The sequence below is a fragment of the Ambystoma mexicanum genome, chromosome 6p (assembly GCF_040938575.1).
Source record: "Ambystoma mexicanum isolate Mex_15411 chromosome 6p, UKY_AmexF1_1, whole genome shotgun sequence".
NCBI classification, from domain to species: domain Eukaryota; kingdom Metazoa; phylum Chordata; class Amphibia; order Caudata; family Ambystomatidae; genus Ambystoma; species Ambystoma mexicanum.
The window spans coordinates 1,152,389,815-1,152,414,616 of NC_090935.1; the positions used below are offsets into that span (position 1 = coordinate 1,152,389,815).

At 44.4% G+C, this 24,802-nt stretch overlaps 1 protein-coding gene across 3 annotated transcripts in view; it reads left to right on the top strand.

Annotated features, from left to right (window-relative positions):
- The window catches only part of PIP5K1B (phosphatidylinositol-4-phosphate 5-kinase type 1 beta), a 792,190-nt gene extending 769,946 nt beyond the window's left edge, over positions 1 to 22,244 (top strand). For all 3 annotated transcript variants that reach the window (XM_069625767.1, XM_069625768.1, XM_069625766.1), the window contains one exon: positions 21,464 to 22,244. In XM_069625767.1, the coding sequence (XP_069481868.1) occupies positions 21,464 to 21,466 (3 nt within the window). In that variant the 3' untranslated portion in view covers positions 21,467 to 22,244. The remainder of the gene's footprint in view (positions 1 to 21,463) is intronic.
- The last annotated feature ends 2,558 nt before the right edge of the window (positions 22,245 to 24,802 follow it).

Genomic DNA, 24,802 nt, shown 5'->3' on the forward strand with positions numbered 1-24,802 from the left:
TATCTGGCTGAAATTAGTGCACCTGAAGACACCGGTATTAGACGCACCTGAAGGTTATGTACCATCACTTCCTGTGATGTCACTTGGGGCTGGGTCAAATGACATCACTTCCTGTGATGTCATCAGAGGTCAAGGGTCACATGATGTCAATTCCACTACTCCTGGCATTTTGGTGAAATGACGTCCCTGTGGTATGGATTCGGTTTTGGATGATTTAGTATGTCATGATTGGCTTCCAAGTCCTTGATATATCAAAAATGACAAGGAGATGAGGGCACGAAGGGTCATTTCCTACAGCATTTGAGGGAATGCACCTCAAAAATGTAAAGGAGATGACTGCAGAGCATCTGAGTCTTTCACTGCAGCTAAAAGGATTAATGCACTTGGGATTTTTCACTGCAGTTTAGAAGGTTGATGCACCCGAGTACTTTACTGCAGGTCAAAGCATACATGCATCACGCTATCCAGTAAGTAGAGCGTCCTTCACTAAATAATTCCACAATTAGGTCAAGCCACCTCATCCACCACAACACAGGCTGTTGTGTGTTGTGGGGAGGCAGGGTGCCAGGTGTTTGCCCTTTGCTGGCTCTGCTTGTGTTTGGCTCTTAGATCCAAGCCAGACCCCCTCCCCCCGCCCCCTCCTCAACTCTGTTATTGCGCAACGTCTGGCAAAGCTTGGTTGAAATCAGCCCTGGTTTTGGATTATAACATAATCCTAAACATATGCCAGGAGCGTGAAGCATAATAACTCCGCGTGTCGCATCAATTATTTACAAACACAGACAGCAGATTTGTTTTATTTTATTGGGAAATGTGTATTTCATAATTCGAATAGTTCAGATCTATTTTACTTTTATAAGCGCCCCCCGTGGTCGTCCTGGTTTCCCTTAAATAGAGAAGCGCGCGGGAGCGTTCTGCGGATCTCCCTCCGTGCACTGCTGCAAGCGAGAAATGGGGAACACCGCCTCGCTCCAGCAGCAAGGGCGCGCATCCCAGCGATCCCTCTAGAAGGCGCGTTTCCTAAAATCCCGAGACCTCTATCGCGCCGCCGATCGCCCTATATCCACAGGAGGCCGCCATGTCCAACTAGGGAGATGTTGTTAACAGGCGGAGAAGCATTTCTCAGCCCAACTGCTGCGCTGAAAGTCGAGATTAGGCCACGGGACCTGAAAAAGAGCCAGCAGTGTGTTTTGGCTCAGGCGGCAACGTTTTCTAATCATGACTTATTGAGTTGTGGAGGCCACCGACAGAGCGCGGTCACGTGCTTCCCAGGGCTGCTGTGCATTGGTCTGCATTGGTCTGCTGGCTTACGACTCGCAGCGGGACACAACGGTCTCTTTTACCCTCGTTCACCTTGATCTGCAACACAGTAATAGGCTGTGCCCAAATGTGGCTGTTTCAAGATAAGCTGTTGCTCAGGACGCTAGTATTTATTCTATTTGTCTGTAAAGCGCCTCGTTCCAAGGGGAAGACATCAGAGCACTCAGCAGGAGTTGGTTAGAAAAAAGAAGGGGTCAAATTAGCTTTCAACAGTAACAGGGTGACTTTCTAGTTGGTATTTATTCAAATTAGATTCAAGGGAGTTAACATTACCTATAAGAACAGGAACGTTTTCAGTGATATACGGAATTTCTGGAGGCGGTGTTGCAAAGCACTCCATAAACCCTGCCCAATCTGTGGCAGGCATGGACCTCCTAGTACGGTGCCGGTCATTCTGGCATTTATTTGGATAGGGGCCTGAACATCTGGCAGTTCAGGGCTGTAGATCACTGCCCCCAGTGGGGGGAAAATGCTGATGTCGGCATTTTTCCAGACCGCGGAACTTATAATGAGCCCCACAGACTCGTGGTAGATTTAAGAGGGATAGGCATGATGTCGAGCAGCAGACTGTTCTCGGGGAGGGGGGGTTACAGTCAATCTTTTGTTGAATATTCGGCCAATACTGGCGGGCGAACGCGCCAGCGAAGGTGGCATGGCGGGCGCCGCCCCTTAGTGGGAGTTGCCCAGCCAACCTCCTCCCCCACTCCTCATACGGGTCAAGGGGGCAGGGATGGGGGAGGAACACGAGAACTCGCCCCCGGAAGCGGACGAGAGCCCGCGAAACGTGAAGGGCGGGGCAGGAAGCCGAGGGAGAGACCGGCCCCATAAAGACACGGGTTACAAGTACCAGCACATTCTCCCTCGGTTTCCTGCCTCGCCGGATCGTGGATTTCGTTTTCCAAAGAAGAGACCCCTTTGGAATTGTTCCTGCCATCAGAATGAAGAACGAGTCTTCGCCGCCCAGGAACGCCCAGGAACTTACAACTCTTGCAGACACCCAGGCACTTCACAACCATTGCAGACGCCCAGGCACTTCACAACTATTGCAGACGCCCAGGCCCTTCACAACTGTTGCAAACGCCCAAGCACTTCACAACAATTCAGATGGTCATGCACTTCACAAGTATTCAGATGCCCAGGCACTTCACAACTATTGCAGATGTCCAGGCACTTACAACTCTTGCAGACACCGAGTCACTTCACAACCATTGCAGACGCCCAGGAACTTCACAACTATTCCAGTCACCCAGGCACTTCACAACTATTGAAGATGACCAGGCACTTCACTCTTAAAGGCATTGGGAAGGAGGAAAAGGTGAGATCCGGTTGCGCTTGGACCAGGTGTTTCGTAAATGTAGGCACATTCTATGGGACAATGAATAGATCATGTTGCAGTCATTCAGTCTCGCCATTACCAAAGCTCTTGAGAGTGCCCCTCTAAGGCACGTCTGAATGGGGAGGGAGCGGGGGGGGGGTTCTGGAGCCAGCCTAATACCGGGCGGTTGTAAACCAATGCCCATGACCACAATGTTACATTGGGATCGAAATTATAGGTACGCATTGAATAAGATTCCCTTATTTTTTACTTTTTAGGATTTGGCTTGCCGGTGGATCTCCGAGCTGGTGGGACAATTTAACAGGAGCGGTGTTGGGTTCTGTTCCCTCCTCTTCAAAACTAGAATGTTACATTGTGCCCCTTCGGGGAGGGGCCGCTATCATTCATGGCATGCACAATGTGGCCTAGATAGTGGGCAAGGTTTCTATAGCTCCATTCCAGAATTAGTTTCTAATCATTGCCAGATGTAATTTCAAGGCCTGTGGGCACCTCTATCTGTTGAACAAACGCCTTGAGAGAGGACCCTGTGGAAGCCTGGCAGCATCCTTCCGGGGGATGATCCCCGCGCCAACGGTTCATGCTTTTTAGATATAACTGAGGCGGAAGGCTTAGACCCACACTAAGAGAGTTCCATATAGCCCTCCGCACTGTTATTAAAATGGCACAGTCCATGGTGTGGTAAGTGGCAGAGAGCTACACGAGGAGCGTGGAGTTCTTCATCAAGGACAAGAGGAAGAACCAAGTCCAGCTAACGGTAGGAAGTGGTCAGAGAAATATATATATTTCCCACCATGTTATGACAGATGAAGATACTTAAAGTTCCAGAAAGAATAAGATTACAAACTTTTTAAACGAGTGCATATGAGATTTTGTCAGTCCTCTCATCTAGGCAATGGAGGAGAAAGGGTCCTCTTTCTATGTTTGCGTTCTTTCTATCTACTCCCAGTGCCTTCTGAGTCCTTAGCTCAGTATCAGAGGCCAGACACCTACCCTGGAAGAGGGTTGAGAATAAGTGGAGGATGCCAAATGTATAGGAAGTGCAGCCTCACACTGTGAGTACTTGACACACAGACGGGCCATTTGCAAGACTGAGGAATGAAGGGTAAGAGTGCGACTGTGTTCTTCTTACTCGATGCATGCTGCAGCGACATTGAGGTCTCCTTCGCTTAACCCACTTAGTCTTGCCATTGGCATTCTTTCAATACTCATGGAACCAACCCTGCTGCTGTGAATATCAAATCTACTCACAGTTCATTGGAGTTACTCAAGTCGGGATCATATATAAAATAAAACGAATGCTTGCCGAACACCTCTTTTTCAATTTAGTGTTTCCATTTATGAGGTAGGGTGAAAACAGTGCGACAGTAGGGAGAGAAATCCAAAAATATTAACCACACTGAATGAAGAACATATAGGGTGACATTACGAGAGGTATGACCTGCGTTCGGCGCAGCACGCAGCTGCTAAGGCTTCTGAAGCATCGGTCTGTACAGCCCATCCTGCTGGCAAGTGCGGATGTGTCTGGGAATAGCATGACACGTATGGCAGTGGAGCACTGGGGAACACCGCATGGACGGGTTGTCTGATGAGCCTATGGGCACTGCGCTGAAGAATGAGATACACACACCAGATTCCTAAGACTTTGAATCATTCCAATCACTAGTGCCTGCCCAATGGACGCTCTGCGCAGCCACACCTGTCATAGTGTCTCCCTAAATAGGTAACTTTGTAAATTGGTCTATGCTGCTCCCTCTAAAATATGACCTGTTACCCTTTTCTACTGTGAATGGACTCCCACTGCATTACACTGAACTATATTTAGGGTAAGAGTTGCATTTGTATTTATTTGATGAACAGAGATGTCAATTTAGATGAGAAACAAGAGTACTAAATAATTATACAAAATAACATTATTAAGAGTCACTGGAAGCAGTGGTGGGGTCAGGTAGAGAGCCAGGGGAGCACCACCTTTAGCAAGTAAGTGGAGCCTAAGCCAAGTTTTGAAGAGATCCACAGTTGGGCTGGCTTTGATTGTGATGGGCAGTGGGTGCTATTGGACTGGGGCAAGTGTGAGTAATTCGAACATCCACACGGTCGGTGTGCGCTCGCCTGGGATTTTTGAAATTTGAAATAAATTTTAATGATGGTAAACCTCCGGAAAATGTGTGGCGATAATCTGCACACATTTTCCTATAGTCACTGCACTACATGCACATAAACCCATGTACTCTGAGTGGGCACAGCCTACAGGCGCCGTCCCCCCGGTCATATTTATTTGGAATGTGATAGCCAAGAGTACATCAAGGCATCTCAGAAGGGGTAAGTTAAAACCTTCCTCCTGCCATGGCTAGCCTAGTTAACTATCAAAGGCTCCATGGATCCACCCTGTCCTTTTGTGTAAGCTCTGCTGATGTTAGCAGCAATTAACACCATTAACATACTACAGAGTATACTTCAAACAGGCCCACATGGGGCCTAGCTGCAGAGTTTGACAAAAGAGACAGGAAATCCCAACAACCTTTGATATGCACTATGTCAACCTGAAGCAAGCTCCCACCTCTCAGTATCCAGGGCAGTGACCTGTCATGTCTGGAACTATGTATTTACAGTAGTCATCCCCGCATGGGGACCCCATTCAGAAGGTACGAGTATGTGGTTTGGCGGCGACCAAAAGTCTGGTCTCACACAGCTTCAAGGGAAACCTGCCGCTTTAATCAGGAACCACAGAGAGCTCAATTAACCAGAGACTCTTTGATCCACAACAGACAGGAAGATGGGTGGGACTTAGTATTACATGTTTTCACGTCTTTACCATTTCTGTTGCAAAGCACTCTGGTTATGACCTCAGGCAAACAGGAGATTGTTGGTTGGGACCCAGGATTGGTTCATTAAGGTAGGCGTAGCCTACACCAATCACATTTGGCTTTAAAAGAGGGCTGAGCCCATCTTTTGGGAAGATCATCTGAAGACTTTGCAAGGAGTAACAAGAAGAACTCAATTGGACCCTGGCTGAAGGTACAGTCTGCCTTACAGCTTCCGCAAAGGAAGGAAGGCCCGGAATTTCAAAGAGGGAAGCAAGAACTTTCCCCTAAACATCTCCCAGGGATCAGAGGGAGAATCCAGAGGACCCTCCAGCAGCTCCAGAACCAGTACCTAGCCAGCACACAGCGTGCCCTACTAAGCTCTGCAAGCAAGCTGCCTAAATGGGAAATGTCAGAGAGTCTCTGAACCAAACCAAGGACAAGGCCATTGCCTGCAAAAGTCTCCTCAACTTTGGGCCATCCGCCTTAAAGAATGACACGAGCCCTGTGAAGAAGCTAGGAGGAGAGCAGCGACAAACATCAACCAGCGTCCGCCTTAAAGGACACTTTTGAGCCAATCGTGCCCCTCAAGCTTCAACTGACTGCACCGCTGACTGTTGTTACGCCACAGTCGCTCACGCCATCCGAGACGCCTCGAACAGTGCTTCAGACCCGCCAACCAGCACTGAGAAAAGAATCCCTGACCCCGAACCCCAGTGTAGGCCAGCCTGCAGCTGTCCGTCCAGCCTCGCTCCCCCAACTGTCTGCCACATGATACCCAGAGCTGTCTCCCATCTTGAACCCTATTGCAGAAGCTGCAAAGCACCATGAAACCGACTCTACACTGTCGAGCACCAAGAACTTCTACAAGCACAAGGTACATTGTAGTTCTGTCCCCCTGGTCCTTTTCCAAAGGCACCTAGTGATATTTTGTGACCCATTGCGCCCTTTGTGTTGAAGCCAAGCATCCTTGAACTATTGATATTAATTACTTTACCGACTACCCTCCTGTCAGTATCCAGAGTGCATCCCTTTTCCTTCATTGAAACTCTCTGTCCTCTGCATTCCTTTACTGGGTGGATTGTATTTTGTAGTGTCGTAGAACTGTCTGTTGTGATAATAATGAAGTCGATATTTTTATACAACCTTGTCTGGACAGTCCCTTTTATCATTGGGTAACAATTGTATTTTCAGTGTGTTGCAACTAACCAACGATCCATGACCTTTCAGAGATAAGCCTGCCATTCCGTCCACGTTACCAAAATCGGACAAGGAGGTTTATAATTGACGTGTGTTTCCAATCGGTTCAGATCCCTTCTTGTGTACTGGAGGTTTGTTGCTGATTGAAGGTTTAGAAACCAATATTCATCCCTGGACCACTGGTGCTCTGGAAGTTGATTTGTCACAGTGAGTAGAGAGAAAGAGCAGACGAGAGAGGAGGCACATGGAGGGTAGGAGGTTAAGCGCGGGGGAGGATTTCAGGGAACGAGATGGTGAGTAAACTGAGATACAATCAGAAAGATACTGAGGAGCAAGACCATTGATATCTTTATAGACTAGGAGAAGGAACTTGAAAAGAGAGTGGTTGTGCATGGAAAAACATGTTGATGGAGGATAGAATTGGGGCAGGATCTGGGTAGATTGTAGAGTGCGGGTAGCAAAGTTGAGGACTTTGCCTAAAGGGAAGAAGGCCAAAGACTAGGCTTGAGCAGTAGTCCAGTTTGCTGAATGCTGAGCATGAGGTTGGAGATTAGGATTTTTGTAGAGCGGTTAGTAACTAAAAGGTTTTATTTGGGGATTTTTTAAGCGGTTAATACGAGCAGCAGAGGCAGTGATAGTGGCAGTTGGAGGTTGCTATCAAAGAGGACCCCAAGATTGCAAGCCTTGGGCAAGGGAGCAAGAAGCTCAGGCAGCAAAGAGGGTAGAGATGGAATGGGATGCTGGGAGAAAGATGACTTCTACTTTCTGGAGAGTTCAGCGCGAGGCAGCGGGGAGCCATCCATAGACAGTTTGTAATACGTTCCAAGATGGCTGGGGTGAAGGAAGGCAAAGAGAAAAATGTTTGAGGGTCATAGGCAAAAAAGGGACAGTGAAAGCCAAAGGATGAGATAAGTCTAGTTTCCCTAAAGTAGCAGTGTAGAGGGTGAAGAGCAGAGGTCCAAGGACTGATCCTCGGGGGACAGCGACAGGGAGAGGGGTGGGGTCAGAGGTTTGGGAGTTCCAAGAGTTTTTAAAGGATTGGCATTCCACGAAGAAGGCGACTCAGGTAAGAGCAAATTTGATCATCCCAATGTCATGAAGAGTAAGGATGACAGAGTAGTGTTTAGAGTGTCAGTAGTGGTAAAAGGGTCCAAAAGGATGAGTATAGAAGCGAGTTTGGACTGGTGAGCATCAGAGAGAAAGTTAGAGGCATGCATTAGTGCAGTCTCGGTGGAGTGTTTGCTATTGAAGCCAGATTGAAGTCGATCTCGAAGGCCATTATCCTCATAGTACTTCATGATCCGGTTGAAGAGCACTCACTCAAGGACTTTTGAATAATGGGGAAGGAGGGACACCTGGCAATAGTTTGCTGGGGAGCTTTGGTCAGCAGAGGGTTTCTTCAAAAGACAGTTGCAGAGATGATGGATGCAGGGAAGAGTCCAGCGAAGAGAGAGATGCTAAAGTGGTCCGAGAGATAAGGGCAAGTGATTGAGGCTAAGCCTTTAGCCATTTGGGGAGCAGAAGGGTTGATGGGGAGTGGTAGATGGTTTGACGCTGCAGAGGATGGGTGCTAGCTCAATAGGAGAGGCAGGGGGAGAAGTAGTCAAGAGTAGAAGAGGAGTGGGAAAGGTGGATAGAAGGGGACGGGGAGGAAGAGAGAAGGGACGTGTGAGGGTGTCACAAATATGTCATAGGGAGTAGATACCATGGTATGATTAATATTTATAATATTGTATTTTGGGGATTTATATCACAATTCATGCCAAATTGTAATAATGAATGTCACTAACATTACCCACACATGGTACTCAATTTATACCTGGGGGAGTGAGATGGGGTTAAGGGCTGTGTCAATCTTTCTGGGGTACTGCACCTTCTTCATCCTATCCTCCTGGCTAGGGATATATTGTCTCTTTGAGTGCAGTCTTATCACTAATAAATCCCAGATACATGAATGTTGGTGGGTGACGAGAACACCAGACTCCGCTTATTCTCCGGGTCTGTCTTTGGTCTCCCGCTATTACTGTGTCTGTGTTGGCTCTTTTGAATTCTGTTTCTAATTTTGGTACATTCATCCTCAAGGAAAGGAAAAACAAAAGTTACTCCAAATTGTATGGGGGCATCAGCTATTTGGCCAAACGGTGACAGCCCCATTTTTTCAATAATGCACAACTTCTTGTTGACTGCCGTGCCTAACACGCTCTGAAAATGAGCATAGCCTCTATGTATCTTCGTAGGTGGGCCCTCCACCATTTTGTGGTGTACCTCCAGACCACAAGGGATAGCTGCGTTGGAGGAGAAAGCTTGGAGCACAAACATCTGTTTTCGGCTTTGGCGATCATGCCCTTCTCCCTTGGCAGATGTGTATTCAGGCGTTTAAAGTGTGCAAATGTTGTTGCGCTTGAGCCGGAATCTTGGTGACATGGGAGGAGTTGAGTCCTCGCCCACTTCATCGCCTCGTTCGGAGGCATTACTGGAAATGCTGCCTCTAACATTGTAGCTGCACATCCTTAAAAATTAATTTGTCAGGGAACTGCGTCACAAGTTTTTGTTACTGCAGCCCTCCCTTTATGTTCATTCAGAGCCGTGACAAGCAAACAGTGCTTTAAGTCTATCCCAAATAAACAGAGTCCCTGACGTTACCTGCTAAGAGCCCGTATGTTCGCACGGAATTCGGTAGGAAATCATTGTAAACCCTGCCCTTCCCGCACTTCAGTTAATGCCACAACTCAGATGTTCCCCCGCTGCACCTCACTCTGTCACATATCCAGGGAAGCCGACTTATGAATTTCCCGGGGGGGGGGGGGCAAATACAGGAAGTGACATCACTGGCAGTTATATGACTGTAAATTTGCATGTAGTCGCCAACTTGGTGCAACGGCGCGCAAGGGGGAGGTGCGTGGGGGGCGTGCACAGCGCAGAACAGAGGAAACATTGGCTAGCATCTACTGCATATACTAAAGTCAAGTAAGAATGAGATTTAAGCCTTCAAGTTGCATTCCAGTAAGCCATCACTGCCCCCACTCCACCCCTCTATAATCATCCAGATTGTAGTAGCCCTCCCTCAAAAGGCAGAGCAACACAACTAGGATGGGAGAATGAAATGCTTGCTAAACAGAAGGTACAGCTGCAAGGTGGAGTACCACCACCACCACCAAAATAAATTCCCAATTCAAGGGAAATGAGAAGTAAAGACGTTTCCCGATTAAAAACTACCAAGCAAGACGTATGTGGTGCCATAGTTCAGTAAAACATCAACAATTCAAACTTACACTTGCTGTGTACCGCAAGTGACATTTGCTACGATGTTACCTCTGGATAACCAGATAGAGTTAGGGATGTAGCGTAATCTTAAACCTTTCAGTGGACACATCAGATGTTCTGCTGTAGTATAATGCAATCCTGGCTGAAGTATAATGCAATCAAGTGTGGTTTCAGACTTGGGGGGAAGAGTGTTAACTGCTTTTAACATTGTAGTTTACCAGAAATTCTGGTAAAGTAGTGTACAATGTTAAAAAGCAGTTACCCAGGCTCACCCTGCACCCAGGTGATGTTTGGGACTGATGGAAGCACTTGCGTCTAAAAGTTGTAGCCATGGTTGTCTCCATGTTTTAAAAACTCCCACTTTCCTGGTTTTCAACATTCATTTGAAACACCCCTTATTTAAAAAATGAAGGAGTCAGTAAAAAAAGCACACCCCACTTATGCTTAATAACGTCTTACCTTCCAAGAAACAAGCATACACCTCATTTGTCAGGGACTGCTATTAGAGGCCCTGGTACTCGCACCATTTTGCACCTGCTACAATCAATGGCCAGTTAATACCACTATTGCTGTGCCTGGCAAGTGCCTTTCCCCTGCCTGCATAAAAGCCAAAACGGTTGGCATTGCCAATGCTTGTTTGAGGTTACTGTAGAAGGGTGCAGAGAGAATTAAAGCGTGCAAAATAAAAAACGGCATTCACCGAAATATTCCAAATTGCTCAAATGACAGCCCGCCCTATCAAGACACAACTCTGTGTAGTGACGCAAAACGAGGTGGGCCATAGCCATAGATAGCCATGTGGCCCTTCCCAGATGTTGCCCATTGTGATCAAAACACAGCACTGTGATTACTGGAATTAACAGGGACAGCTTTAAAATTTGTTTTAGAAAAGCCAACAGGTTTAGCTCCTTTGCCAGTACAGGCTGCCCAACCGAGGGTCCTGGAAAGTGCCATCATGGCTGAAGGACGGCCACTGGAGACGAAGGACGTACTTTGATATCCCCCTCCTTGGTCCGGCTTTGCATCGCAGAAATGGTCATCAACTGCCAGGACCATCCTCCATTCCCAGCTACATTGGGAAGGCCTACTTCAGACAGGCAGTCTATGGAGATGGGATGACCGCGTGGCACTGGATTTCTTGCCATGAGCACCCCAAAAATATAAGGGACCACTGCTACCTGTACCCCGCAAACGACATGGAAGTTCACTGCATTAAACCCCGATAGGCTTCTATGCCATCCATGATATGGACAGAAAATGGAGTTGTAGTGACCTGTGATCGACTTCTCTGAAGGGCGGTTTCGATGCCGGTTGAACTGCCCCAAAATGGAAGGGATATGGGGATATGCTTGATAACTCAGGTATGGCAGGTTTTCTTGGTGGCAGGGCAAGGTAAGAAGACCCGAAACTAGGCCGAGGGCTAGTTGCCAAGAACCATGGCCACCTGGCGCTGAGTATGAGTGAACTCATAAAGAGCGAGAGAGTCCTTCAATTGCACTGGGGCATTGCAGCTCATAAAAGGGGAAAAGGTGCTCGGAAAGGGGAAAAGGTGTTCTAGCAGGGCTCGTGTTCTTATTTTGAATTGACACTAATTTCATCAAAGGCTGTCGTGGCATTTTGACCCATGTTTCCCTCTATCCATAGAACCCACTTGCATCAGGGCACACACATGCTATTTATGCTTAGAAACATCAGAGGTTACGCGTGTAGTCGGATATTGCTAGCCTGGCACATTAGCATGGTACGTGCTGCACATTATTTTTTTGTTTTACTTTGTCTTTGGCATATATTGCAATATCTCGCCAGACACTTCAATCCATAGGACAAGCATGAGACATTAAAAATAGTAAATGCAACACTGCCACCTAGTGTTGCTATTACGCAATATGTTAGTTCTGTGGACAAGCAACGGCAGACCTTTATTAGGAACATCTTGTAATAGTTTGATGTTTTAATATGAATACTTTTTTCGTTTTCATACATAAACTACCAAAATATAAATCTGTCTGATTTGACATTTGTACAAAAAAAATATATATCCACAGAATCACACTCTCCTGACATGAGGGTGCGCCGAGTTGCCGACACATCGCAGGTGGTGTGACAGCCAAAAAGCAATGTATTCTTGCAGAAGGAGCCAATGCATGTGCAGATTGGGAAGTGTGCTGTTTATTAGCGAGCCTGCGGAATGCGCATGGGCTGCCTGCCGCCTCTTATGCGCAGCTCTGCTTAGTGTATCCGAGACGTCTTCTCTCTGGTCAGGTATGCCTGCCCAGCTCATTATGCAGCGTGCGCATTGTGCCACATTTTAGATCAGCCTGGCCCGCCGGGTCCATTAACAAATTAGCGTTCCAATGTACAATCGGTACCAAAAAAAGACTGCCAGGAAAAAGGCAACGTTTTGTCACACACCCTAACATAAACCGGAGACCCTGGAAACAACAGTAGAGGCAACGCTGCTGCTTATAGTCCATAAATTCATCGACTCTACACAGATACACACCGACCTTATATACTTCAAAACAGTCACTCGCAACTCTGCACCCCTTATAGATACAACTAACCTGTGCGCACCGACCACAAACCACACCGTAACTTCACACAGCATGCACACCCAACACTCACCCACTTCCAAGGCACTGAGTCCTACCCATACAGTTACAACACAGGGCCTCCGTAGCCAACTCTCACATGCAAGCCAACGCTCACAGACGCCAGTTCCTCCTGGTTCTGAACCTATCCTCTCATCCTATCCTCATTAGCACACCCCACCCTCTTCTCTTGCAGAGCCACGTGAGCACCTGGAGACTGCCCTTGGGTGGCAGCGGTGTGGGGTATAAAACAACATAACATGGCTTTTTCAAGCATACAAGGGGGTACTCATGCAGTGAGCAGGAGCTTGGGAAATACCTCATTTGTCAACAGGCTGTTTATTAATTCCTACACATTTTTGTTAATTCATCAAAAGAATAAAATAGATGCATGATAATCTACAGAACACGGTCAGACTACAAGACACCAGTTTATTATATTCAAACAGAAGAAATGGTGTGTACAAAAGACAAATGTACAAGCGTATCTTGATATTTGTCTTATATTTTGAAATCAAAGGAAAACAGAAAAAAGAGAAAACACAAAAGAAATTAATAAGTGCATATATCCGCGCGGTTTGCAAGTGGTACGTTTTGGCATTTCCTCCAGTTAAAAAATGAAATGAAGGCACGCCAATGGTTAGACATTTACTGTTTTTTATTTGAAATAAATATTTTTACAAACCATATCAGCTCTTTTAGAAACTGGTTCTTAGTTTCTTGTTAAATAATCTCTGCATCCATTGCCTTTCCTCGCATCTGTTGGCCAAATGCACAGTTTGGGCACTTAGCATACTGAAGAGGGCTTCTAGGAACTACACGGACAGATCTACATTATGTGCCATAACTGCGTTTCATTTGAGATCTCGGTCAGCAGCAGCTAGGAAGGCTCTTAGCCCAAGATCACAACTAACTTAGAGAGACCAGAGGTAATTTTTAACGACCACTTGTGACCAGCCCTCTACCAAAACTTTTGTTTCACAATACACTATGTTCACCGGGTCGCTTGCTTCCCCAAATCCTTTCGTGGTTATTCCTTTTTATATATATGATTAAAAGTTGATGAATTCTCATGTACTACACCAATTTATATCAAAAATAGTTATTTTTTTAATAGCATTTCATCAGTTACATTTTTTTAATTTATCACATCTACAAATATAAAAAAATATTTTTTGCAAACTTTCTCAAGTAATTTTTAGACAACAAACAATTTTTCAATAAATCTCAATTAAGCTATGCACATTCTTAGCCCAAGATGCCAGGTTTTTGTTTGCAAATCTCTTCAAGGTCACCCCGCCACCGCATTTGCAGAAAACCATAGCAAATATCAGAGCTGATCTCCAGGTTTCATTTTATTCTTTCTGACCTTTCTCCAACCTATAGTACAGTAGGTCATGGCATTTAGCAATAGGAAGGTAATCTAATGCATGGTACCTGGTCTGATCAAAGTTTTCCCTCTAAACCAGAGTCAATTCATCAGAGCGGGCACCAGTGGATCATCCAATCGTCCTCCCTAACACTCTTATCATCCAGCAAATATATGGATACTCCAGCATGTGCAATCTTCCCACCTCTCCTAGAATTCTGATTTATGTGCCTGGTACTCAGATCAACCTCGGGCTGGAAAATAGAATGGAGGGGCAGGACACCCTCACACATTGTCTAGACCACATCTCACACTGGAAGGCTGGAAAGGTATTCCCGTCTCAACTGATGGGGCAAAGAGTTCAGGAACGCAAAGCACAAGATGAGTTCATCCGCATGAACTCATTCTTGAGGACCGTAACCTAACCCTGGAACCTTGAACCAATGGAGATCTAACATGAGTTCATGAATGGCGGAATGAGTTCCTACACATGTCTGCTTATGAACATGCAAAGACTATAAAAGAGGATCTGCCTGAGGGAATGAAGATCCATAAGCGCCTGAGAGACCACCCCCACTGGCAGGCTGAAACAGCCGGATGCCGGGAGATGAGAAAGCACAGCAGAAAGAGTAGACTGAGGGGCAAGGCTGCCAGTGTCGCAGGTAGAGCTGCGGCTTCCCATGATGCAATGGGCCGGGCCACACCCTCGCGGGTGCTGTGGGTAGGAGTGCATGTGCAGAGCCACTGAAGCGCAGGGCAGGTGGGGAGAAGTGTGACTGCAAATTAACAAGGGGGGTCCTGGGAGTCCCTCTGCCAGACATTAGTCCTGGTTGCGAGAGCCTTACCCAGAGTCTTTAGCTCACTCTCTTTCACAGAGAAGAAAAATCCCAAACATATCAGTCTTTGTCCTGCCCTGGGGCAGTCCAGCACCGAAATGCTAGGCAATTCTCCTCTGAACAAGAGTACCAACAGAAACCCCAGACACGTGTTTCGGTCTGGTTGGACCTCATCAGTAGGGAGGAGCTGTGCCTCTCTAAGAATAGTGAGCAAGGGGTCCACGTCTGGATTCCCCTAGTAACTTAGTAACAAAGTGACTGCCCACACAAATACAAACACAGTGATTTTGTCAAAGCTTTTTTCAGAACCTGGTTTACTTTGGCAAAAGCTTGAGGAAAACAGAAAATGGAGAAAGTTGAATATAAACCGCATGGCAGGGATACACGTGGGGAATCCCTGCAAACACACTCCCTGAGATTGGATGTAAAAGTCTTGTTTCAACTCTGCAGGCTGGTGTGACCATCTCTTAGGGACATGGGAGGGCTGATTAATACAGAGGCTACTAGTATTAAGGTTGAATTGCTCTGGAGAGAGCGTCTTCGATTCCCAAAGAGGTTTCCAGGAATATCTAAAACGTTCTCCTGGAAAGAGGAGAAAAAGTCAGTCACTACCTGTAACTTGTTTAAGGATTGTATAGTTTCTTGTGCAGGAGCAACGTGGAGTTACTCCTAGTAAACTCTTAGTGACTCAGCCCCATGGTATTTCGTAGAAAGAGAATACATAGAGCTGCGTTGGGCGCCAGGCCTCTCAGCGGCAACAGCATAGGTCTGATCCTTCTCTTTCAGGCTATTCGCTGGCAGCAAAGGCAAAGCCCTCCTTCATTAGATAAAATGACTCGTGGCAGGCATGGCTAATCACCAACTATTCAGATCCCCTCCACTGGACCTCAAAGCAAATATCCCAGTACTACCTACCAAAACCTGTATCATTATTATGGATATCATTTGTCCCAGGATTTTATGTAGAGTATCATGTTATTGGCATGAGGTGCTTTTATGCGAAAATGTTCATGCCCAGAAAATTGTTCCCACAAATATGTCTGACCCAACTTAATCTAATACCGCTATTTCCTCCCGAAAACGACTTTGTGCAAGCATGCTTGGGATCACTAATGCAGTAGAGCTGAGAAATGTTATGCAATGGCCCCCAGTTGCGTTAATCTCCTTGAAGCTTTCAGAAAAATGAAATAAAACCTGCAAGGTAGAGAATAAAAGAATATATTCAACAGGTCAAACATAGTTCCTTGCTCTATGCACACTTGAGATAATTTAAGAAAACCGAGACCACAATTCTATTTTTTCTATCTACTTTTCTCTAATGCTTAAATGTGTCATGCCAAAAAATGGTCTCTTGTCTGAATACATGGGAATATATACAATGATTCTCCCTTCCATCCAAATAGGGGGTCAAATGCAGCCAATCAACTTCACTTGATAGCTGACACTTTATTTGTTTATTTATTTAAACACGTATAGAGCACAGACTAAGGCCGGAACGTTTCTTGTCAATAGTTCTTGTTCTTAAAGTAACGTTTACTCTAATCAGAAAAACACAGGAACACTACCTCTTAAAATACATTTTGTTTGTTAACAGAAGAGACCTTGGAATACAGCTTCAATATATGTGTGCTTTGTTATCCAATCCACTTTTGTTCTTATTTGAGATGTGTTGACATTGTTTTGTCGTTGACTCATACTGACAGAAACATGTTGGGGGAACATCACATCTGCTATGAATATAACTACTAAGTTAAATCACATCATGTGTCCGTCAACCAGTAAGTGGTCTTTAAACTTTCAAGTGTGCCTTGAATCAAGTAGCAAGAAGAGCACATTGCTTCCCCTGTTTCAAAGCAGTTATCATTTACAAACATTAAAAGGCAGCGATTAGCCTACTGGCAAAGGGGAACCATAACACAGGAAACACGCATTCCGCTCTCCGCTGTTTCTAGGCTAGATTCACACTGCATAAATCCAAATACAAAAAGTACAAAAATACAAGATGAAGTTAAAACCAGGAACGCGTTTGGACTCATAGGAATGGTGTGTAGTCGAATGAACTGGAAGGATCTAAGGAACTGGCAAGTTCTGAGTGCAAGAAGAACATGTGTGGAAGGCAAAATGGAGCCTGTGTTTGGTAGTCGACCGAGCTTTCCAGGTTTGTGCTGCTTAGGTTTAGGAGAGACGCCAGGCCTAGGGAAAGTCCCAACATGTCACATTCAACAACACACTGACGACTGCATCAATGATATGCCTAGGTGAGTTGCAGTGGGTGCCTTACTCTACACATTGAGCAGGTAACAGGCTTGCATTGTGACTGTGGCCCCAAAAGTGTGAGATCCTTGTACGTGTGAAAGGTCATTGCTTGGCTGGCTTGCTTCATCTCGCTTCACCAGTATTTAGCCATGGCTGCTTACCACAAGTTTTTGATGGGCCCTGGGAATTAAAATATGATACATTTTGAAAGTAAGATGGGGTCAAGTTTAAGTTTATTCAGTGGTAGCCCCACTGTGGTTCTTCGGTCTCAAAGGGGAGCGGAAGAGTCATTTCTCCTTGTAAATGGCAAACAAGCACTGACTTTATTTCGGCAAGAGTCCTGGTCATTAAACAATCTCTTGATACGCATAATGGAGTGCAAGAGCTGGTGTATGGCACCTGCCAGTCCTCAGCCACACTATGATAACATCACAGGCACGAGGGAAGAAAAGAAACAGCCACAATGGGAATCTTGTCCACCTACAGAGTAAGTAGATGAGGGATGAGCTTTTCTTTAATATTAGTTCCGAAACAAATGATCCTTAAATGTCGTCTTATTGGTGGGGTGCAGCCCACTGTAGTGTGCCACCGTGTAGGGCACACACTATGACTGGAGAAGAAAGACTTAGGCTAGTTAGCCGTCGGTGTGGGCCGCACACCCTTGATACCCACGAGGGGTTTTGTATGTTCATGAAATTGCCTTGATGAATAAACACTTGAAGCTTTTATAATTTTTCAAATGGTGAAATTTAATCTTCAGTTATGTACTATTTTGCCAGGTATTGCCAATATTCGACTCAAGCAAACATGTGACTGATTGGCCAATGCATTCCGGATATTTAATCTTTCATCAGGGCCTAGTCTAATCCCTGTATTCTACTGCATACCATGTTCAACAGAAACATGCATGACATTGCAAAAGGCCATAATATTAACAGAACGAGGACACACAACATGTAAAGAGACATTTAAAAAAACAAAACATTAGTTAGTCCATTGATCTTTTCAATCTTTCACACTTGAGACACTGTTCATTTCTGTGTTGCTATACAACGAAATCGTAATATATTCATTAGATTGCTGCTATATACAGGATGTGCTGTTTGTGTTTGTTCCACCGTACATGCGAAGCTTGCACAATATTTCCCTCCACCTTCACCCTCTGTGGTGTTGCTTGTAACTTATAGTCAGAGATTATTGTGTTTTCAAATGCTATTGTGATTGGGCTCACTATTACTGTCAGTGAAAGCTGACTATGCACTTATAGCTGTGCGAGTCGTGAGCTCGCTTGGTGATACAAATGATTTTGACCTGGCTGGCAGGCGCTCGGCATTGAAAACCTGCGTTGGCGTGATGCGCTCAATGATCAATCTGAAACTGGCGTGGGTGCTGAAATGGGCATAGATACTATGTCAATTGTACAGCGGTCAACGTTCTGAGGTCTATGTGTGAGAACTGATCGCTGGTGAACTTACTTTTTCTGGAAGATCTGAGATCTCGGAGCGCACTCGTCCCGCAGTCCAACTGTACTGCGATGGATGAGTACAGTCACTTGTTAGTTTAGGTATGTCATGACAACGTGTTCAGACAAGACGGCTGCGTGTACATAATTGCGTCGGCCATCTTTGAATGGATAAGTTTGGCCGCATTGAGGATGCATCGGTTGGCTCAATGTTAATTATTATCTGTTACTGTGGTAGTGCTTACTAATGTTAGCGCATCGTAGACTCACCTGGATCGTGGTCAAAAATACAGTACAATTTGTGAAATGTTGGAATATATGGTTCAATAGCATAAAGCTTGATTCGTGCGTGGGTGCATGAGAATGAATGTAATTTATGTGTTCTGTAATATGACCATCCATCAATTGGGAAAACTGTAACTTTTATGTTCTGTAATATGACCATCCATAATTGAGTTGACTTAGCTTATATTGTGATTAGCTTAAATAAGTACTATAACAACTGTTGTGTCCCCTTAGCTATTAAGAGTATTTGGCATAAGGTGGACGCATGTTGTAGTGCCTCAGTGATTAGGTGAAAAAACTTAAGCTGTTGAGCTGTTTTTACAATCGGCACAATTAATACATTTGTATGATATCCGCATATTTGATGATCAATGAATTAGATGAATAAACTTAAGCTGTTGAACTGTTTAGCGCAAGTGGATTATTACAATAAACACATTTGTATGATATCCGCATATTTGGTGATCAATGTTTGATGTTATTCAAATCATAAACAGTATACAAGTGATAGAATCATGATCTGTTGTCTATGTCCATGGGGGTTAATGGAGATCATAATTAGCAGTTCAGATCCCATTCCTCATTCATTCCGCAAGGTACTAATGTGTCCAAATGATCAATCCAGAAGGCCTCTCTCTGTTGTCTTTTCCTTTTGAGGTCCATTTGTGGCCCAAGATTCTCAATCAACTCTAAAGTCTGGAATTTAAGTTGTGCCACGCTCTGTTTTTTTTGTTAAAGTGTCTGGCTACAGATGAGTTGGGGGTTTTTGTTTCTTATGCAGAAATTTGTGTTCATTCATCCGTATTCGTAATTTGCGACCAGTTTCTCCCACGTAATAAATACCACATGGGCAGCATATGCAGTATATGCTGTTTTCTGTGTTGCATGCTGCGAAACATCGTAATATAATTCTTTCTCCTGTGTATGGATGTAATACAACCCCTCCTGTAATCACATTATTGCAATTGCTGCAATTGAGGCACGGGTATGTGCCGAATTTGTTTGTGTTTCATGACCTTTTGTCTCTCGTCTCTTGTGTTGACTAGTAGATCTCTTAAGTTGCTTGTCCTTTGATATGAAAACAGTGGTTTTGTCGCAAATAGGTCTTTGGTCCTGTTGTCATTTGTTAGGATGGGCCAATGTTTGTTTATACACCTCTTTATCTGCGTGCTCTGTGTCAAAAATTTGGATACGTACATCATCGTTGGTGTTTCAGATTTGGGTTTAGTTGTTAGGGTGGTTGCTCTGGATTTTGTGCCCACTTTGTCTGACGCCTTTTTCAAATCTTCTTCTGGGTAACCTCGGTTTGCAATTTCCTGTGGAGTTTAGCTAACTCATTTTCGAATTCTTCCTGGTCACTTATAATCCTTTTTAGGCGTAGCATTTGACCATATGGTAAATTGCGTAAAGTTTGTTTGTTTGTTTGTTTATTTTATTTATATAGCGCTCCGGACCCGGGAGTAAATGGGCGCTGGTACAGGTTACAAAGCACAATACATGGTAATTAACAGTGATACTTTTTTAGCAAGGGTTATATACAGAGTACAGGCAGTGGCAATGAAGACATCCATTAAAGACATAAATGATACATGTACAGTATATACAGATAAGTGTCTTGTGGATAAAAACTAATCCGGTGTAATAAATTATTTATGTCTGTTGGTTTGATGTGTAGAGAAGTGGTGATCCGTTGGTTGTTCACATTGACTTTGACATCCAAATAATGTATTCCAGGGTTGCCTATTTCTACAGTGAATTGTATACATTGATCTATGCTGTTAATGTATAAAAGAAAATCGTCAAGTGATTCCCTTGAGTCTTGCCAGATTCCGAAAACATCCTCGATGTAACAGAGCCAGATTTTTAGTTTGTCTTTCCATTGTGTTTTCTCAAGGATGTGGGTGGTTTCAAAACGGTGCATGAATGCACTTGTGTACAATGGGGCCATGGTCGCACCCATGGCCGTGCCTGATACCTGAGGTAGTGTTCTTTATGGTGTGTGAAGTATGAATTGGTTGTAATAAAGGGAAGTAAAAATAGTAAAAACTCCTTGACTGCTCCTATTTCGTCTTCCTGCAGGAGGAGCAACTCAACCACTTCCTGTCCGAGGTCGTGCAGGATGCTTGGCTATACGCTGTTGACATTGATTGTGAATAAAATATCTCCTTCACTTAATCGGATATCTTCTAGGATATTCAAGAAATGTGTAATATCTTTTACTTATGTTCGTGTTTTTTTAGTTATGGGTTGCAGAAATTCTTCATTATATGTACCGAGGGGTTGTAGTAGCCCTGACCATCACCAGCTGCCATTTTATGGAGATTTAGAAGGCCCCTGGTCATGATCAGGTTCTAGCATGAGCTCCAGCTGAGCTACAATCCTGCAGCCTGATAGACTGTCAATAAGCAGGTGAAGACCCTTAAGCTTGCCACAAGTTGGCATGTGACATCTTTCTCAAGCGGAACGGAGTGAGAGGATCAATTGTTCACTTTTATGAACATTATGAAACGTCAGTTTGGAAGATCATTGAGAAACCAGTTTATTCCATGCCAGCTATGGATGAAGACGGGCAGGATCAAGCACACTGCAGACTAACATCATCTTTTTAATGATAACATTAGCAAAACATTTCTTTCAAACTGTTTTGCAAAACATGTAAATCAGTAAACTTTATTGCCTAACTCATGACTTGCGAATGCCAACTAATTTAAACTAGTCTAAATGCCTGTATTTTCTCTTTCAGTGAAGGAAGAAGTGAGGAAGTAAAGTCAAGATGGACACTTAGGAAACCATGTTTGAAGGAGCCCCTCGGGAGCAAGGGGTGCTCGCTGAGCCTACTATACAAGGAGTAATAAGCAAGAGAGCCTAGTCTTGCCTTTGAGAAATTGTTGCAAGGTCCTCGAACACGGATGAGAGACGGAGTTGGCAGATGTTACGGGACAAATGTGCAGACTTCACTGTCGCTTGCTGAACTGTGAAGACTTGCACAAACTGTTATTTAAGCTGTTTTCTATGCTTCGGCCAATCACCTTTTGCAGGGACGAAGGGGACTTGAAAGTGCTATTTTCCGATAGAGTCTTTAGGTATTTCCTTTGCATGTCTTTACTGATTGTGCCACACCTGACACCTGCCATCAGCTTGCCCGTCAAATGAAGAGGAGGACAAACACTGAAAGAGGGGTGAACTGAACATCCACTAACTCGTGCGTTTTCAGAATAAAAGTCACTTGAGGCCCCCTTCCTGGAGGTGTACATTGAGTTCAGGAACAGGTGTGCATGCTGGCTGTGTGTCTGCACAGCCAGCATGCTGGAAGGTCGTATACAGATATTTTTGAACCGTTTACCCGTGAAATGAAGAAAAAGAAGCTATTTATAACAATGCCTTATGTTGTGTACATACATTGTCTGAAATATTTGTGATTTCGTTTATTGCTTGTAAAAGAGAAATTATATAATTTATTTAGTAAATACTACTGTACACTATAGTTTTATTGATGACAGAAATAAACTATTTTGTTCTCAGAATGTGTATTTGTTTAATGCACTAAACATTGAATGTTCAGATTTTTTGTGGTTATGCACCAACTGATTGAAAGAAGTATTGACAATAAATGTATTATCTTTGCTCTACTGGCATAGGAAGTAGAATACAATCGTACACCACCTGAAGGCATTCTTTAAAACAAAAGTGTTTGTCATAACGTTGCTTTAAATTACAACACAAAAAGTAAAATTTCAAAACAACATCCACTTAAATTGTTATTTTAATTCATTTTATAAAAATGATTTCCTTGCTATAAAATGAGTCCTTGTCGCATTAGCACATACCTACAGGGAGTGTGCTGCCTACTGGCCCTACATTTCTGTTATTGTAATCCAAACACATCTGCATAGAGCATGCATATGTATTGCCAGTTTCTTATTACTGAAAACAATTATTTGTCTTCCAAATGTGGGCCAATCTTTAAGTTGAACAATCGACGTGACACCTTTTGCATATTCTGATGCAATCAGACCAATGGTCATTTTCTTTTAGCATGCAAACATGCCAGTTGTGTACATTTTCCTATATACGTATTGTTTTATATTTTTATTGTATCAACTCAAGAAAACAGTTTTCCCTTCTACAGTAAATCTATAGCACTGTCAACCTCTGCAATTGTGTCTAAAAGTATTTCCAAAAAGGCAGATGATGGACAGGTTCATAGAGGCTATCTAGTGGGAAATGCCTATTTCCTAAAAGGCCTAAACGTGTATCAGCAATTAGAAAAAACATAACGCTGCAATGTTTCATTCGGGTTGGTTGGGGTTTGGGACCTCGTCTGACATACATTCATAGCCCATTTGAGGGGGCAATTCACAAAGCTTTTTCCAGGCAGTGGTCCTAGTAAGCGGGCGCTATCGGCAAGGTACCACTCCTTTTGGTTTTTACTGTTAAAGTTCCACTACTTTTTACAACCATTGTCACCGTTCCAGAACTGTCCCTTTTGAACATACCTTTTCAATTTCCCACCCTACAGCAGTTAGAGCAATCTCATCGTACATTCACAAAGACTGAATGGCATCCCGGCCTCAATGCACTCTACCTGGCTTCTTCAGCTTGACTATCGGAAGCTGGAGGAGGTTCGCCTAACACTGAGAAATTATCTCTCGCAGGACCCCATTTCCTCCTGATGTTTGGCAAACTTGTCAAGTTGTTGATTGATTCGATATTATGGACTGGAAGATGGGAGCTTAAAGGAACTGTGGATCTCTGTGCTTGTGTGTATCCGTCTCTCCGCTTTGGGTTATATATCCTGCTGCCTGTAATTAGGGTTCTGGTGGGACAGAGCTCCTGCAGTCCCAGTGTTTAAGACTGTACGAGTCTCTAATGATAACGGATACCATTTTTTATACAATTTTGCCAATTTATGGCAGCCATCTCTGCGTGCAATTGGGTATATGCCAGATGCTGTTAGCATTAGCTAGACTAGAACTCTAGCTAATGCTAACAGCATCTGGCATATATCCGACTGCACGCAGAGATGGCTGCCATAAATTGGCAAAATTGTATAAAGAATTGTAACTGCACCTATGGAACATTTAATCTCAGGCACACAACAGTGTCCGTTATCATTAGAGACTGAATACAGGGTATGAGAATACCAACTGGCAAATGCCACTTCCAGCGCCACAGTAAAACAGGGTTACAACCCCAACCTCGTTGATTCTATATTACAGTTGATGGAAGTCCAGGCCAGTTCCACAGGATTTGTTAGCATCAGGTAGCTACATCAGATTTGCCCCATCATACACCGGGGCAAGTGTACAGGTATAGCAGGAGCCGTAGTGACTAGTCACTTGCACTACTGTAATGCCACCCTGTGGGATAATTCAGGACCACAGACTATTCAGACCAGAGAAGATAAAAGGTTTTTTCAGTCCTGGGATGTTATGTTATGTTCTCGACACTTGTAAAGCGCATCGGTCGCCCAAAGGCATCATGGCGCTATACTCTAAGCAATATACGCACTGGCAGAGTACCCACAAGAAACGAAAAAATAAATATTTTGAAGGCCTGCCGGAAAGAAAAATAGAGCTCAATAGCACGCAGGCAAAGAGGAAGAGAATTTCAAGTGTGAGGATTCAGGCTTTGTAATAAATTACCAAATTCTATTCATGAAAGCACACATGGTTCCAGTGACAGGGGCCCTGCTCAAGCAGCTGCTGTTCAGGGCAGTGATAGGTATGGATGCGAGCACAGTCCAGATCAGCGAGTAAAGGCAGGGTGCATTGTGTGCGCGTGCCATATGGCAACATATCCTCCTATGAGGTTTTAAGGCTGTCATAATTTCACTTTCTAATAACAGGCTTGAGATTAAATACATATGGAATGCAATTTCAAAGGAAACGTTCAACTGAACAGGAGAAATGGGGTCTGTGTAGACCTAGGCCACTGAAGATGGGCCTTTAGGTGCTGCATTGTTTGGGTTTGGCTCTGCATCGATCTCTGTGTGCATCACTATATAACACTGCAGGACCTGTTTTAAAGCAGGCCATGAATGGCAGACCGAGGACCCTTTGTGTGTAAAAGCAGCCCTCTC